Source organism: Catharus ustulatus, chromosome 31, assembly GCF_009819885.2.
Source record: "Catharus ustulatus isolate bCatUst1 chromosome 31, bCatUst1.pri.v2, whole genome shotgun sequence".
Lineage (NCBI taxonomy): Eukaryota > Metazoa > Chordata > Aves > Passeriformes > Turdidae > Catharus > Catharus ustulatus.
Window position 1 is genome coordinate 2,870,133 of NC_046251.1, and position 17,740 is coordinate 2,887,872.

At 67.9% G+C, this 17,740-nt stretch overlaps 1 protein-coding gene and 1 long non-coding RNA gene across 2 annotated transcripts; both read right to left on the reverse strand.

Moving 5' to 3' along the window:
- Positions 1-200: 200 nt before the first annotated feature.
- On the reverse strand, positions 201-17,094 carry TSPAN31 (tetraspanin 31). Its single transcript, XM_033083236.2, has 10 exons — positions 16,984-17,094; positions 16,354-16,488; positions 10,031-10,119; positions 8,266-8,413; positions 5,245-5,339; positions 3,751-3,918; positions 2,702-2,782; positions 1,574-1,738; positions 886-1,008; positions 201-797 (listed from the first exon to the last, which is right to left on the reverse strand). The coding sequence occupies exons 1-10, from the start codon at positions 17,066-17,068 to the stop codon at positions 723-725; spliced, it is 1,164 nt and encodes a 387-aa protein (XP_032939127.1). The 5' UTR covers positions 17,069-17,094; the 3' UTR covers positions 201-722.
- LOC117009086 lies at positions 12,083-16,345 on the reverse strand. The gene is made up of 3 exons (XR_004420423.1): positions 16,195-16,345; positions 12,401-12,454; positions 12,083-12,287 (listed from the first exon to the last, which is right to left on the reverse strand). It is a non-coding gene; the product is annotated as an uncharacterized LOC117009086 (long non-coding RNA).
- Positions 17,095-17,740: the final 646 nt, after the last annotated feature.

A 17,740-nucleotide genomic window follows, 5' to 3' on the forward strand; every position in this document is an offset into this window, starting at 1 on the left:
CCAAAAACACCCCCTGGGCCCCCCCAAACACCCTGCAACCCCCCAGGGACACCAGGACCCCACTTATTGGAGGGGAGCGGTTTTGGGGACCCCACCCCCCAATTCCTCTGCCAATAAAGGGGTGTGGACAGTGCCCCCCCCGCATTTTTGGGGGGTCACTGCTCCCGGGGGGGGCACCCCAGAATGAGCCCGAGCCTTGCTCAGTGTTGTGTGTTTATTGGGGGGACACGGTGACCCCCCCATGGTGGCAGTAGGGGGGGAGGGGTCCCCCTGCTCCCCCCCCATCGGGTCTGGGAGGGGTCACTGGTGCCAGTCACGGTGCAAACCAGTACAGACCAGTTTGGGGGTGTTGATGGGGAGGTTGTGACCCCTCCCCCAGCCCTCAATGCCCATCAGGGGGGACCACGGGGGAGGGGTCAGAGCTGTGGTGGGGGGTCCTGCCCCCAGTCTGGGGGGGACACAGCACGGTGTGGGGGGTGTGAATGACCAGTACAAACCAGTTTGGGACAGCTCAGACTGAGATGAGTGGGGGAGGGGGGGGGGGGCTCCTCCCCCAGCCCCTTCTGCTGTGTGGGGGAGGGGGTGTCACATTTTGGGGGTGTCCCCAGTGCTTCATGCGGCTGTGGGCTGCAGCTGTCAGCATTGGGGGGGTTCTGCACCCCCTCCCCCACGGCTGGGACCCCTCCCCAGAGGAGCTGTGCCCCCCCCAGGCCCCCTCCCCACTATAGGAAGGCGCCGGGGTTGGCGCGGGGGTCACGCTGGTTCCGGAAGCGCAGGGCGAGCCAGACCCCCAAAACCTGCAACAAACGGGGGGTTGGGGGGGCTGCTGGACCCCCCCAATGCTTTGAGACCCCTCCCCACTTCTCCCCCCACCCCTCATTGTACCTCAGTGAAGCTGAAGAAGAGCCCGACCCCCCCCAGGATCTTGAGGGCCTGGTCCGAGTGCTGCAGCAGTTGGGGGGCGCAGGGGGGGCACGGGGGGGATCCCCCCGGGGAGAACTGGCACCTCTGGGGGGGAAAGGGAGGGTCAGGGGGGGTCCCCAACACCCCGGGGGTCCTCACACCCCCAGGACACACAGCTGGGGGCGTTGCAGCCCCTCCTGGGGTTCAGCACATCTGGGGGGGTTCCCAAATTCCATTTCCCCCCCAAAAAATTCCAACCCACCCCCAGGGTCCCCTCCTGTCCCTCAGCACCCACAGTCACATCCCCAGGGGTGTCAAAAATCCCCCAGGAGGAGTCTCCAACGCCCCCAGACCCCAAATCACCCCTAAATCCCCCCTCAACTGCCTCTTCCCACCCCCCAGACTCCCCAATCACCTCTAAATTCCCAATTTTACATCCCCACACCCCCCATCCCCAATCACCCCTAAACCCCCAATTTTCCCTTCCCAAACCCCCTCAGACTCCAAATCACCCCTAAATTTTCCCTCTAACCCCCCCAAATTTCCCTCTCCAATTCCCCAGACTCCAAATCCCCCCTAACCCCCCCAATTTTCCCTCCCCAAACCCCCCCAGACTCCAAATCCCCCCTAACCCCCCCCCAGTTTTCCCTCCCCATGCCCCCAGACTCACAGCAGGGCAGTTTGGGGGTTCCAGCCCAGGGGAGCTCATTGTGGGGGTGCTGACAGGAGGGGGGGTCCCGGGGGGCTCCCCCAAACCACAACAGCCCAGCCGGCGCTGCAGCTCCCCCCGAGCCCCCCCGCTCAGCAGGGGCCAGGCTGAGTGCAGGAGCCGCTCCTGGGGGGACCCCAAAAACCCGTCAGTGCCCCCCCAAACCGGTCAGTGCCCCCCCAAACCCGTCAGTGCCCCCCAAACCTCTCAGTGCCCCTCAGTGCCCCCCCAAACCTGCCCGTGCCCCCCCAAACTTGTCAGTGCTCCCCCAAACCCGTCAGTGCCCCCCCAAATCTGTCAGTGCCCCCCAGGGCCCCCCCAAACCTGCCAGTGCTCCCCAGGACCGCCCCCCACCATCACAGGGCCCCCCAAATCTGTCAGTGCCCCTTTGTGCCCCCCAGGACCCCATCACCAGCATAGGGCCCCCCCAAACCTCTCAGTGCCCCTCAGGGTCCCCCCAAACTTGTCAGTGCCCCCCAGGACCACCACAGTGACCCCCCCAAACCTCTCAGTGCCCCCCAGGGCCTCCCCAAATCTGTCAGTGCCCCCCCAAACCTGTCAGTGCCCCTTTGTGCCCCCCAGGACCCCCCCACCATCACCACAGGGTCCCCCCAAACCTGTCAGGACCCCCAGGACCCCCCAAACCTGTCAGTGCCCACCCCCACCACCACAGGGCCCCCCCCAAATCTGTCAGTGCCCCCCAGAGCACCCCCAAATCTGCCAGTGCCCCCCAGGATCCCCCCACCATCACCACAGGGACCCCCCAAACCTGTTAGTGCCCCCCAGGGCCTCCCCAAACCTGTCAATGCCCCTTTGTGCCACCCCCCTCCCAAGGACTGTGGGGTGTGGGGGTTCCTCTGTGCACCCCGCGATTGTGGGATGGGTTGGGGGGTCCCCATGGGTGTCCCAGGGGTGGGGTGAGGGTCCCAGAGGGGTCCTGGGGGGGTCTCCAGGGGGTGTGACCCTCTCCAGGGGGTGTGACCCTCCCGAGGTGCCCAGGGTTTGGATGGGGAGGGGGCCAAGAGCTCCCCAAGGAGTTGGGGGGTCCCGGGGAGTTTTGGGGAGCCCGGGGGGGTCCCCAGTACCCACCTGAGCCTCCCGGCCCAGGGCGAGGCAGGCACAGGACACCCCGAGCTGGCACAGGAACACCAGCCCCAGGATCAGCACGTACTTGGGGGGTCAAGGGGGGCCACACACACACGGAGACCCCCCCCAAAATCCCCCTGGGACCCCCCAAAATCCCCTCGGGACCTCCCCACACCCAGACCCCGTGCAGCTTTTGGGGACCCTGCACAAAAGGGGATGGGGGTGTCACAGGGGAAGGGGGGGTTGGGACATCAAGGGGCATTTGGGGACACAGGGGAGGGGGTGGAGGGACATCCGGAGGGGTGTTGGGGACCTCGGGAGGGGCTGGGGGCTCACAAAGGGGCTTGGGGACACTGCCAGGGAGGTGTTGGGGACCCCAGGAGGGGCTTGGGGACACTGCCAGGGGTGCCAGGGGGGTGTTGGGGACCCCGGGAGGGGCTGGGGACTCACAAAGGGGCTTGGGGACACTGCCAGGGAGGTGTTGGGCACCTCGGGAGGGGCTTGGGGACACTGCCAGGAGTGCCAGGGACATCCAGGGCGGTGTTGGGGACCCTGAGATGGGCTGGGGACTCACAAAGGGGCTTGGGGACACTGCCAGGGGGGTGCTGGAGATCCCGGGAGGGGCTTGGGGACACTGCCAGGGGTGCCAGGGGGGTGTTGGGGACCCCGGGAGGGGCTGGGGACTCACAAAGGAGCTTGGGGACACTGCCAGGGGGACCAGGGGGTGTTGGGGACCCCGGGAAGGGCTCGGGGACACTGCCAGGGGTGCCAGGGACATCCAGGGCGGTGTTGGGGACCCTGAGATGGGCTGGGGACTCACAAAGGGGCTTGGGGACACTGCCAGGGGGGTGTTGTGGACCCCGGGGAGCTTGGGGACACTGCCAGGGGTGCCAGGAGGGTGTTGGGGACCCCGAGGAGCTTGGAGACAAGGGGACCAGGAGAGCAGGACCTGGTGCTCACACGGGGTGGGAGTTCCCAGAGGGGTTTGGGGACCCCGGGACGGGCTGGGGCTGTCCCGAGCGGGGGTCCCGCGCCCCCATCTCGAAGGATACGAAGAAGAGCAGGACCTGGTGGTGCCGCAGGGCCCCGAGCAGCCCCAGCCCCGCGATCAGCAGCAGGAACACTCCGACGGCGAAGGCTCCGCCGAGCAGCGGGGGGCTGGAGCCCATGCCCAGGCTCCGAGCCCAGCCCGCCACGGCCACCAGCAGCACCCCCACCAGCTGGGGAGGGGGACACCGTGTGAGGGGCTCCGGGACCCCCGGGACCCCCGAACCCCTCGGCACTGTGTGAGGGGCACCGCGACCTCCGGGACCTCCGAACCCCCCGGGACCGTGTCAGGGGCATCGCGACCCCCGGGAACCCCGAACACCCCGGGACCTCCGGACCCCACCCAGGACCGGGACCCCCGAACCCCCGGGGACCCCCGAACCCCCCGAGACCCCCGAACTCCCCAGAGCACCGCGACCCCCTGGGACCCCCGAAACCCCCAGGACCGTGTCAGGGGCACCGCGACCCCCGAACCCCCCGAACTCCTCCAGCACCGCGACCCCCCGGGACCCCCAGCACCGCGTCAGGGGTGCAGCGACCCCCCGGACTCCCGAACCCCCCGAACCCCCCCAGCATCCTGTCAAGGGCACCGCGACCCCCGGGACCCCCGGGACCCCCAAACCCCCCAGCACCGCATCAGGGGCACCGCGACCCCCAGCACCGCGACCCCCCCGAACCCCTCGAACCCCCCGAGACCCCACAACCCCCCGGGATCCCCGAACCCCCCGGCACCGCGACCCCCCGGGACCCCCCAGCACCTTGTCAGGGGCTCTGCGACCCCCGAACACCCCGGGACCCCCGAACCCCACGGGACCCCCGAACCCCCCAGCACCGTGTCAGGGGCGCCGCGACCCCCGGGACCCCCGGCACCGCATCAGGGGCACCGCGACCCCCCGGACTCCCGAACCCCGGGACCCCCGAACCCCCGGGACCCCTGAACCCCCCGGACTCCCGAACCTCGGCACCCCGAACCTCCCGGGACCCCCGAACCCCCCCCCGGCACCGCGGCCGTGCCACCCCCCCATGGCCGCGGGGCACAGCCCGAGCACCCAGCAGGATTTTGGGGGGTCCCCAGGGTCATGGGGGGGTTGCCCCCGTGTCCCCCCTCAGGCGTTTCGCCCCCAGCCCCTCCCGGTGCTGAGGGTTTTTTGGGGGGGGGGGATGTGGCCTTTGACCCTTCTGTGGTTTTGGGGCGCCCCCCTGACCCCTCCCCACCCTTTAAGGGGGGGGTCCCAGAGTGCCACGCCCAGAGCGGGGGTCCCGGAGCTCCCCTCACGTTTGGGGACCCCGAACTTCCCCTCAAGGAGAGACCCCCCCCCACAGCCCACACCCCCAAATTGGGAGGGGGTCCCCTCCCCTTCCAGACCTGCCCAGACCCCTCCCCGACCTTCCCGTGGGACCCCTCAGCCCCTCCCGACCCCCCCACACAGGGTGGGCCGCGCCCCGCGCCCACCCAGAGCTCAGGGGTCCCCAATCCCCCTCACGGCCCCCCCGCTCACCACATAAACCACGTTGAGAGCGCAGAGCGCGTTGCGCGAGCAGGCGAAGCCTCCGCAGACCATGGCGGGGCCGGGGGGGTCGCGGGGTTCGGGCGTTGCGGGGGTCGAGGGGTCCCGGGAGGGGCTCGGGGGGTTCCGGGGTCCCCGCGCTGCGGCCCCTTTAAACCGCGGCCCCGCGCCCCGCGCGCGCCCGCCCGAACTGCGCCTGCGCAGGGCCCTGAGCCCCGCCCACCTCGCTGTATGTCCCCATAACCCCGCCCACAAGCCACGCCCACCGTCTGTGTCCTACGCCACGCCCTTTCTCCTTATATGGGCACAGTCCCGCCCACAGCCTTACAACGCTCTCCGTACTGCGCATGCGCACGGCGCCGCTGCGGGGGCGGAGCCTCCTGGGAAGGGGCGGGGCTTCCCTGAGGGCCTGTCCCGCCCCCCGACCCCCCCCGGCCGCAGAAATCCCGGATCCGCCAAACCCCGCAGGATTCCCTAGAGCCCCCAGACTGCTGACCCCAGGGGAGCCTCACAGCCCTCCAGGATACCCCTAGAGTCCCCCAGGATTCCCCTAGAGCTCCCCGGACTGCTGACCCCAGGGGAGCCCCACAGCCCCCCAGGATTCCCCCATAATCCCCTCAGGATCCCCCTAGGGCGCCACAGACCTACTGACCCTCATAGCCCCTCAGGATTCCCCATAGCTCCCCAGGATCCCCACAGAGCCCCCCAGGATCCCCCCACAGACCCCCAGGATCCCCACATAGTCCCCCAGGATCCCCCTGGATCCCCCTAGAGCCCCCAGACCTATTGATCCCAAGTGACCCCATAGCCTCCTAGGATCCTCCCACAGCCCCAGGATCCCCCTAGAATCCCCCAGACCTACTGACCCAAATTGACCTCCATAACCCCCCAGGATCCCCCTAGAGACCCCCAGACCTACACACCCCACAGGACCCTCACAGCCCCCCAGGATTCCCCCACAGCCCCACAGGATCCCCGTAAAGCCCTCCAGGATCCCCCTAGAGCCCCCAGACTTACTGACCCAAATTGACCTCCATAGCCCCCCAGGATCCCCCCATATCCCCCAGGATTCCCCCCTAGAGCCCCCCAGGATCCCCCTAGAGCCCCCCAGCCCTACTGACCCCACAGGACCCTCATAGCCCTCCTGGATCCCCCTAGAACCCCCCAGGATCCCCCCATAGCCCCTCAGAATCCCTCTAGAACCCTCAGACCTACTGACCCCAACTGACCCCATAGCTCCTAGGATCCTCTCACAGCCCCAAGATCCCCCTAGAGCCCCCCAGGATCCCCATAGAGCCCCCAGCCCTACTAACCCAAATTGACCCCCATAGCCCCCCAGGATCCCCCTATCTCCCCCTCAAGAGACCCTTTCACACCTGAGCACTCTCACAGCTCCCCCTGCCCCAGTGCCCCCCCAGACCCCCCTCCATGTCCCTCAGGTATTTCTGGGCTCCCCAAAACCTTCCCAAGGGTCCCCCACGTCCTCCACAGCCCCCCCCATACCCCAAACACCCCCTGTCCCCCCCGAGGTGAGGGTGGAGCGGTTGGAGGGGCCGTGACCTCCCCCCTGGGAAATCCTTGAGGCGCCACATTTGGTCTCTTAAACATTAAACAGCTCCGGGGGGGCGGAGGGGGCAGATTTGGGGGTGTCAACACCCCGGGAGGCGACAAATTTGGGGGGATGAGTCCCCCAGTGAACCCTCGGGGACAGAAACGGGGACAATTGCGGGTGCAGCCCCACCTCGGCCAGCCCGGGGGGGCTCGGGGTGTCCCCCCCGGAGTCCTCCCCTCTGTCGAGGTCACGTCGCGACCTTGGGGCGTTATCGCGACGATAGCGGCAGCTATAAGCGACAGCGGGCCCGGAGCGGGGTGTGATGCTGAGATGGCTCCGTGGCTGCTGTGGCTGCTGGTGCTGACCGGCACGGGGGGCAGCGGGGGGGTCCCCTCTGTCCCACGGGCGGTACCGGAGCCTCGGGCAGCACCAGAACCCCGGGTGGTACCGGAGCCCCGAGAGTTCCCAGAGCCCCGGGCGGTACCGGAGCCCCAAGAGGTAACGGAGCCCCGAGAGGTCCCAGAGCCTCGGGTGGTACCGGAGCCCCACGCGGTACCGGAGCCCCGGGAGGTACCGGAGCCCCACGCGGTACCGGAGCCCCGGGAGGCACCGGAGCCCCGGGTGACCGTGTCGGACGCGGAGCTCCGGGAGCTCTCGGAGCAGCTGCTCGCCGCGGACTCGAACCGGGCTGGGCCGGGGCAGCTCGAGCTGAACCTGGAGGGCTCCAAGAGCGACACCGGGGACTCGAGGTGGGGAGAGGATCGGGGGCGAGGGGGGCTCAGCCCCCTCCGTGTTCTTCCCTCTGCCCTTCTCGCTCTCCACCCCACGAGGCTCCATCCCTCTGTATCCCACCCCCCTGTCCCAAACCCACCTGGCTCCGTTCTCATCCCTTGACCCCACCTGTCCCCATCCCATCCCAAATCCCAAATCCCAAATCCCATCCCATCCCACTGATCCCAAATCCCATCCAAATCCCATCCCATCCCAAATCCCATCCCAAATCCACATCCCAAATCCCATCCCAAATCCCATCCCAAATCCCATCCCATCCCATCCCAAATCCACATCCCAAATCCCATCCCATCCCACTGATCCCATCCCAAATCTCATCCCACTGATCCCATCCCATCCCAAATCCCATCCCAAATCCACATCCCAAATCCCATCCCAAATCCCATCCCATCCCATCCCAACCCTAAATTCTCCCACCCCATATGTTTCCATCCTCGTTCTCCCACACCAAACCCATTTCTCCCCACCCTGATCCTGATCCCACATCTCCACCCCTCCTGTTTCCATCCACATCCACCCCCATCCCAGCCCCACACCCCTTTATCCCATCTCCCCACCCCGTGCGTTTCCACCCCACATTTCCCCCCCTCCATCCCAATCCCAGCGGGTGTCCCTGCCCTTTCCAGGCTGTTTTCCTTCGTGTCCCCGGAGCTGCTGGCCCGTCCCACCTTCTCGCGGCTGCTGGCGCTCCTGGATAACTACGAGCCGCTCACGGGGCGGGATGAGGAGGAGACGGCGGAGGAGCGGCGGGAGCAGCAGCGGTTCCTGGAGGCCGCCCTGGACACGCCGGTCCTGGCGCTGCTCGAGCGCTTCGTCCTCAGCAAGGGTGGGGCGGAGCTGTGCTTGTGGTGTCCCCAGGGTGTCCCCATGGCGTCCCCATGGGGTCCTCATGGTGTACCCATGGTGTCCCCACGGTATCCCCATGGTGTATTCATGGTGTACCCATGGTGTCCTCATGGTGTACCCACGGTGTATCCATGGTGTCCTCACGGTGTACTCGTGATGTACCCATGGTGTCCCCACGGGGTCCCCACGGTGTCCCCACGGGGTCTCCATGGTGTCCCCACGGTGTACCCATGGTGTCCCCACAGGTCCCCATGGTGACTCCTCTGTTCCTGCAGTGTCCGTCTGCAGGGCTCTCCCCACAGTGTCCCCACAGTGTTCCTCAGTGTCCCCCAGTGTCCCCAGAGTGCCCTCTCAGTGTCCTCCCAGTGTCCCCCAGTGTCCCCACAGTGTCCCCCCGGTGTCCCCACAGTGTTCCCCAATGTCCCCACGGTGTTCCCCACTGTCCCTCTAGTATCCTCACAGTGTCCCCACAGTGTTCCCCAGTGTCCTCCCAGTGTCCCCTCAGTGTCCTTCCAGTGTCCCCACAGTGTTCCCCAGTGTCCCCCCAGTGTCCCCACAGCAGTTCCCCAGTGTCCCTGTAGTGTCCTTCCAGTGTCACCACAAGTGTTCCCCAGTGTCCCCCCGGTGTCCCCACAGTGTTCCCCAGTGTCCCCACGGTGTCCTCACATTGTCCCCATGGTGACTCCTCTGTTCCCACAGTGTCCCAGTCCGCAGGGCTCTCCCCTCAGTGTCCTCCCAGTGTCCTCCCGGTGTCCCCACAGTGTCCCCACAGTGTTTCCCAGTGTCCCTCCAGTGTCACCACAGGTGTTCCCCAGTGTCCCCACAGTGTCCCCTCAGTGTTTCCCAGTGTCCTCCCAGTGTTCTCCACTGTCCCCTCAGTGTCCCCTCAGTGTCCCCTCAGTGTCCCCTCAGTGTCCTCCTGGTATCCCCTCAGTGTCCTCCTAGTGTCCTTCCAGTATCCCCACAGGTGTTCCCCACTGTCCCCTCAGTGTCCCCACAGTGTTCCCCACAGTGTTCCCCAGTGTCCCCTCAGTGCCCTTCCAGTGTCCCCACAGGTGTTCCCCAGTGTCCCTTCAGTGTTCCCCCAGTGTCCCCCAGTGTCCCCACAGTGTCCCTCCAGTGTCCCCCAGTGTTCCCCCACAGTGTCCCCACAGTGTCTTCACAGCTGTTCCCCCGTGTCCCCCCAGTGTCCCCCCGTGTCCTTCCAGTGTCCCCACAGTGTTTCCCAGTGTCCCCACAGTGTCCTTCCTGTCCCCCTGTCCTGTCCTTAGGGCTGAACCCCTCTGTCCACAGTGTCCCCACCCTGTCCCCAGGGCTGTGCCCCATGTCCCCTCAATGTCCCCATGATGTCCCCAGGGCTGTACCCCATTCTCCACAATGTCCCCACAATGTCCCCACAGTGTCCCCACGATGTCCCCCCACTGTCCCCAGGTCTGTACCCCATGTCCCCACAATGTCCCCCGGTGTCCCCGGGGCTGTACCCCATGTCCCCACAATGTCCCCACCCTGTCCCCAGGGCTGTACCCCATTCTCCACAATGTCCCCACGATGTCCCCACGATGTCCCCCGCTGTCCCCAGGGCTGTACCCCTCGGCTGAGGCGTTCCGGGCTGATCTCCACTCCATGTGGTTTGGGCTCTACTCGCGCTCCGGTGGGAAAGCGCTGGACTCCTCTGGCTTTGAGCACGTGTTCCATGGTGAGGGGACATGTGGGGACATGGAGGGACATGTGGGGACATGTGGGGACACGGGGGGACACTGCAGGCGGGTGGGTCACTGTGGGGATGGGGAGGGAACAGGGAGAGGGATTGAACAGGGGGACATGGGGGGGATGGGGGGACACCGTGGGGAGGTTTGGGGGGCAGTGCCGGGGGTCGAGGGTCTGTGGGGGTGTCCCTGGGGGTCCGTGGTGGGGGAGCTGTGTCACCCTCTCTGTGTCCCCAGGGGAGGTGAAGAAGGGTTCGGTGTCGGGGTGTCACAACTGGGTGCAGCTGCAGGCGCTGGAGCGTGCGGGGAGACTGCAGTACCTGGGCTACACCTGGGACGGGCCCGTGAGTGGGGACATGGGGACAGGGGGGGACACAGGGACACGAGGGACACTGCAGTACCTGGGCTACACCTGGGACGGGCCCGTGAGTGGGGACAGGGGGACATGGGGACATGGGGGACACAGGGACATGGGGGACACTGCAGTACCTGGGCTACACCTGGGACGGGCCCGTGAGTGGGGACAGAGGGACAGGGGGGACACGGGGACATGAGGGACATGGGGGACGCTGCAGTACCTGGGCTACACCTGGGACGGGCCTGTGAGTGGGGACAGGGGGACAGGAGGGACACGGGGACATGAGGGACACTGCAGTACCTGGGCTACACCTGGGACGGGCCCGTGAGTGGGGACAGGGGGACATGGGGGACACAGGGACATGGGGGGACACGGGGGAACACGGGGGGACATTGGAGGACACAGGGACACGGGGGGACACGGGGGACGTGAGGGCGACTGGAAAACCTGGGCTACACCTGGGATGGGCCCGTGAGTGGGGACAGGGGGACAGGACGGACACAGGGACATGGGGGGACACGGGGGAACACGGGGGGACATTGGGGGACACAGAGACATGGGGGGGACACAGGGACACAGGGTGACACGGAGGACATGAAGGGACACAGGGACATGAGGGGACACAGGGACTCCAGCGGTGCTAAAGGAACACGGAGAGGATGGGGATGTGATGAGGATGGGAACACGGGGGGACTGCCTGAGTGAGGGATGGGGGCGACACTGGGGGACATGGGGACACAGAGTCCCTCACTGCAGCAGCCCCCCCATCTCCCACAGTGTCCCCAGCCAAGATCTGTCCCCTAGGATGACCCTCAGGGTCCCCACCCCCCCGTATTTCCCCGGCACCTGTGCCCCACTGTGTCCCCCTGGCTGTCCCCACTCTCCCCGTCCCCTCTCACCACCCTCCACCCGCAGCATCCCCGGTGTCCCCGTCCCCCCGAGGCCACACCCGGGGTCCCCCATGGCTGTCCCCGTGCCCCCTGTGACCATTCCCGGGCTCCTGCGGGGCCATACCTGGGGTGACCTCCCATGCCTGTCCCCCCGTGGGACCCCCCGGCCGTGGACAGGGCTCTCCATGGGCGGGGTGTCCCCTGTCTGTCCCTTCCGTGACCCCACCATGTCCCCTCCGTACAGTGGACAGGGCTCCCCACGGACAGAGCGTCCCCCTGTCTGTCCCCCCGTGACCCCGCCGTGTCCCCGGGTGTCCCCGTGTCTGTCCCCGTGTCTGTCCCCTCCATGATCTCCCATGTCCCCTCCGTACAGTGGACAGGGCTCCCCACGGGCGGGGTGTCCCCCTGTCTGTCCCCGTGTCTGTCCCCCTGTCCGTCCCCTCCATGACCCCTCCATGTCCCCCTGTCTGTCCCCGTGTCTGTCCCCTCTGTGACCCTGCCATGTCCCCGGGTGTCCTCCTGTCTGTCCCCGTGTCTGTCCCCGTGTCTGTCCCCTCTGTGACCCTGTCATGTCCCCGGGTGTCCTCCTGTCTGTCCCCCTGTCTGTCCCCTCTGTGACCCCGCCATGTCCCCGTGTCTGTTCCCCTGTCTGTCCCCGTGTCTGTCCCCCTGTCTGTCCCCTCTGTGACCCCGCCATGTCCCCGTGTCTGTCCCCCTGTCTGTCCCCCTGTCCGTCCCCTCCGTGACCCCTCCGTGTCCCCCCGCAGTGGACATCCTTCCCGGACGTGCTGTCGCTGCAGTTCCGCTGGGACGGTCACTCCAAGCCGCGGGGGTCGCTCCTGGTGGGCTCCAGCCCCGAGTTCGACCTGGCCGTGTTCACCCTCTGCTTCCTGGCACGGCCCGACCGCCAGTGAGTGAGGGGCGCTGAGGGGAGGGGGCTGGAAACCCCAGAGGGGCGACCTGGCAGCCACCCAGGGGGTCCCGGAGCCGGGGTCACCCTCACCTGTCCCCGCAGGTGCCACATCAGCCTGGGGGGAGAAGCTGCCACCATCCAGACCTACACGTGGGACAAGCAGCGCCTCGTGGCCTCCGCGTACCCCCTGACCCCCTGACCCCCCCAAAACACCCCCGTGACCCCCCCATGGCCCCCCCTTCACCCCTCAATAAACACCCCCACGGGATCCCCCGTTCCTGCTTCTGATTGGGATGGGGACGCTGGGACCCTCTTGGGGGTACTGGGAACCCCCAGTGACTGCTGGGACCCCCCAGTAACCGCTGGGACCCCCTCAGTTAACGCTGGGACATCCCCAGTGACTGCTGGGACCCCCCAGTGACTGCTGGGACCCCCCAGTGATTGCTGAGACCCCCCAGTGACTGCTGGGACCCCCCAGTGATTGCTGAGACCCCCCAGTGACTGCTGGGACCCCCCAGTGATTGCTGAGACCCCCCAGTGACTGCTGGGACCCCCCCCCAGGTGTTGGCACCACCCCGGGGACTGGGACCCCCCCCCAGGTTCTGGGACCCCCTGTGGGCGCTCGGGGGGTGTGGGAATCCATGACTGGGGTGGGGACATGGGGACATCTCCAAGGGTCCCTGGCAGATTCATCCCCTCCCCGGAGTGACATGGGGACACCTGGGGGGGACATGGGCCTGTGGGGGTGAGCTGTGTGTGCATGGGATGGCACACATGGCCTTAGCGTGTCCGTGTGTCACTGCATGTGTCCGTGTGTCACTGCATGTGTCCATGTGTCACTGCACATGTCCTTAGCGTGTCCGTGTGTCACTGCATGTGTCTGTGTGTCACTGCACATGTCCTTAGCGTGTCCGTGTGTCACTGTATGTGTCGGTGTGTCACTGCATGTCCTTAGCGTGTCTGTGTGTCACTGGACGTGTCTGTGTGCCACTGCACGTCCTTAGCGTGTCTGTGTGTCACTGCATGTGTCCGTGTGTCACTGCACATGTCTGTGTGTCACTGCACACGTCCCCAGTGTGTCCACGTGTCACTGCATGTTCTTAGCATGTCCGTGTGTCACTGCACGTGTCTGTGGGTCATTGCATGTGACCCTAGCATGTCTGTGGGGCCCTGCATGTCCTCAGCGTGTCCATGTGTCACTGCACGTGTCCCCAGTGTTTCCATGTGTCACTGCACACGTCCCCCGTGTGTCTACGTGTCACTGCATGTCCTTAGCGTGTCCATGTGTCACTGCACACGTCCCCAGTGTGTCTGTGTCACTGCACATGTCCATAGCATGTCCGTGTGTCGCTGCACGTGTCCCCAGTGTGTTTGCACAAGACTCCTGTGAGTGTCCACACCTGTGTATGTGTGTTCCTGTGTCCCTGTCCCCGTGTGTCCCTTGTGCCACCATCCTCGACCCGTGTCCCTGTCCCCGTGTGTCCCCTGTGTCCCCTGTGGCACTGTCCCCCACCCGTGTCCCCATCCCCGTGTGTCCCCTGTGCCATTGTCCCCCACCCGTGTCCCTGTTCCTGTGTGTCCCTGTCCCCCTGTGTCCCTGTGCCGCCACCCCCGTCCGTGTCTCTGCCATGTCCCTGCCATGTCGCTGGCGTGCCCGTGGCGCGTTGGGCGTGCCGGGCAGTGCCCCGTGCCGGGCTGTGCCCCGTGCCTGGCGTGTCCCAGCGTGTCCCGGCGTGTCCCAGCGTGTCCCGCAGCGCTGGGGCCCGGCCCCGCCGCCCTTCCCAGCCCCGCGCGGGCCGTGACGTGTCCCCTCCCCGCGGGTGACGCCGCGGCTCCGGAAGCGAGCGGGGCAGCGGGGACCGGGGGCCGAGCGGGGTCCCGGGGCCGGGGGTGCCATGGGGGCCCCCCGGGAGCGCCGCGAGGTTCTGGCCGCTATCCGGGCCGAGGTGGCCCGGCACGAGGGGGCCAAGAGCCACCTGAACCGGCTGGTCCGGCTCGTGGAGACCGTGCCAGAACCCCGACTGCGCGGGAGCCTGGGCAGCGCCCTCAGGGCCCTCCGAGGTACCGGGGGGACACCGGGGGTGGGGGGGACACTGAGAGGACACAGGGGACACGGATAGACAGACAGACACGGACAGACAGACAGACACGGACAGACAGACAGACAGACACAGATGGGGGATGGACAGGTGGATGGACAAACTGCGAGTGGAGGGATGGAGAGTGGGGGGAGGATGGGGATGGATGGATGGATGGATGATGGATGGATGGATGGACAGACGGACAGATGGATGGATGATGGATGGACAGGTGGACAGGTGGACAGTGGGCTGGTTGCATGGATGGACACACAGATGAACAGTTGCTGCCTGGCTGGACAGATGGATGGGCAGGTGGTGGCTCAAGGGGTGGACAGACAGGAGGGTCACACATGGACAGACACACGGACAGAGGGATGGAGGATGGATGGATGGATGATGGATGGATGGATGATGGATGGGCAGGTAGAAGACATGGAGGGATGAAGATGGATGGGTGGACCGGTGGATGGACAAACAGCTGGATGCAGCTACACAGCTGGAGGGATGGACAGACAGACAGACAGGGGCTGGCTGGAAGGATGAACGGATGGGGGGGGGCATCCTCTGATTGGTCAGGATGGATGGATGGATGGATGGATGGATGGACAGATGGACAGATGGACAGATGGACATGGACGTGACCGGTGTCCCACCACCCCTGCTGGTGCCCACAGCCACCCTGGGGGTCCTGCCCCAGCTCAGGGGCTCCCTGCCCCCCCTTTCCAGCAGGGCCCCCCATCTCTGCTCCCCCCCAGATCCCCCCCAGGTGCAGGGGGGGCTCGGCAGTGCCACCCCCCCATGGGGACCCATCTGGGGGGCACGGGGGGGGTGCAGGACCCGCGGGGGGTTGGGGATGGGGCCCCCCCATTTCCGTGGCAGAGCCCTGGGGTGGTTTCCGGCTCCTGCTGTGGGAAATGGGGCCACTTCCTCCCTGCGTCTGCGGGGGGGGGCGGGGGGGCCTGTGGGGATTGGGGGGGGCCCTGTGGGGATGGGGGGTCCTGTGGGGATTGGGGGAGGCCCTGTGGGGATTGGGGGGCCCTGCTGGAGGGGTCCCAGGGGCTGCTGGGGGAGGGGAAGGGGGGACCCTGCTGCGTGGGGGGCTCTGATGCTGGGGAGGGACACTTGTTGCTGGAGGGGGGCCCTGCACGGTTTGGGGTCTCCTCCCCCCAACTCCTCCAACCCACGCGGGGGTGTCCGGTGACGTCACTTGGGGAGGGGTTCCAGTGCCGCCCCCTGCCCGTGCCGAGCCCCCACATCCCTGTCCCGCCCCCCCCCCACTCTGGCATCTCCCGCGCGGTTGCCGTGGCAACGGGAAGCCGGGGGATGCCGCGTTGCCAAGCGCCCGCTGTGGTACCCACAGAGCTCTGGAGGGGGCACAGGGCCCCCCCCGCCCCAAATCGTGACCCCAGAGCCCGCCCCCACCCCCGGAGGTGCTGAGTGCTCTGCTCCCCCTCCCCCGCCGTTTCCAGCTCCCATCCTGGGGGTGCAACACCTTTGGGGACAGGGATGGGGACAGGGATGGGGACAGGATGGGGACAGGGATGGGGACAGGGATGGGACAGGGATGGGGACAGGGATGGGACAGGGATGGGGACAGGGAGGGGACAGGGTTCTGGTGGAGGGGTCGGACCCGCCGTGTCCCCTCCCTGCAGCGTGGGACATCTGAGCCATGAGGGAGGGGCTTGGGGGCGCTTGAGGGGCAGCAGAGCCCCCAGCAGGCCTGACAGAGCCACCTCCATGGGCACAGCCCTGGGGTGACACCAGGGACACCTCTGCAGGTGGCCCCTCCCCGGGGACACCCACCTGGCGCTGTCCCCGAGCCCGGAGCGGTGCCAGGTCCCGGGGGACACAGAGGACCGAGGGGTCCCTCCGTGCCCCCAGCCCCGTGTCCCCCCCCAGGCTGTGACACTCGGAGCCGGGGGGGTCACGCTGGCGCGGGGGGGACACCAGTGGCCGTGCTACCTGGCCCGGGTCCACGCGGGTTCCACGAGGGGGACACGGCAGTGACGGGGGTGACACCGGGGGGTCCGCGGCTGGTCCCAGCGCCATCCCCGCCGTTGCCGTGGTAACGGGATGCGCAGGGATGCTGCGCCGCTGCTAAAAATGCCAGAAAAAGGGTGGATGAGCCTGCCCCGAGCCCCGCAAGGCCTCCCGAAAACCCCCAAATCCTCCCCCACGCTCCCCCCGCGGGTCCCCTCCTGACCCAGCGCTGCTGCCCCGGGAAGGGGAATTGGGAGCGCGGGGAGCAGCGGGAGGGATGGATGGATGGATGGATGGATGGATGGATGGATGGATGGATGGATGGATGGATGGATGGATGGATAGGATCTGGAGGGGGCCATCAGGGTGAGGGGGTATCGGCAGCCCAGCAGGTGCCGGGGCCGGAGCCGGGGGGTCGGGGGGGGCGCCCGGGAGCGCTCGCGCCTGCCCGGTAGCGGCGGGGCCGCCGCCCGCCCCCGCCCCAGCCCGGCCCTGGGAGCGGCGCATGGCGGAGAGCGGCGGCCCCGGCCGCCCCCGGCCGCTCAGGGCCCCCCCCGCCGGGCCCCGGCCCCCCCCGGCCGCTCAGGGCCCCCCCCGCCGGGCCCCGGGCACCTCCCGCGCCGCCGCCGCCGCAGCTGCCAAGGACGAGCCCGTCGGGGCGCTGCCGTGAGCCCCGCTCCCGGGGGGTCCCGGGCATGACTCCCCCCGCCCCATAACCCCCCTTCTCCCCGTAACCCCCATCCCTCCGTTTTCCCCATCCCCGTAGCCCCCGCACCCCCTCCCCATCACCGCCTCGTTCCCCCGCCTCGCTCCCCCCACCCCCGTGTTCCCCACGCCCTCCCCCCTCCCCCAGCTCCCCGCACCTGTAATCCCCCGTTCCTTCCCAACCCCGGACCCCCAGATCCCCACAAACCCCCCCGCCCCTCCCTGACACCCCCCCGATCCTCCCCCAGCCCCAAAAGCTCCCAACCCCCCACCCCTCCCCTCCGCCCCCCTCGCAGGGGTTGGGGGTTCCCCCCACGATGCCCCCCGGCCGCTAACCCGGGGTGGGGGGTGAGGCGGGGGGGCGGCCGCGATCCCGGCGGCTGCCGGGGGGGGTTGGTTGTATTTCGTGGGGGGGGCGGCGGCGGTTCCAACCCCTCCGGGGGCGGGCGAGCGGCGAAGGCTTCGGGGAGGCAGGGCCGGGGGTGGGACCGGAGCATCACCGGCACCGGCGGCCGCGGCGCCGCGCGGGGAACGAGGGGGGCCGGGGGGGCGCCCCGGGGGGGCCCTGCCCGCACCCATGAGCAGGACCACCGGCCTCCAGCGCAGGACCACCTACCTCATCTCGCTCACGCTGGTCAAGCTCGAGTCGGTGGGCGCCGCGGGG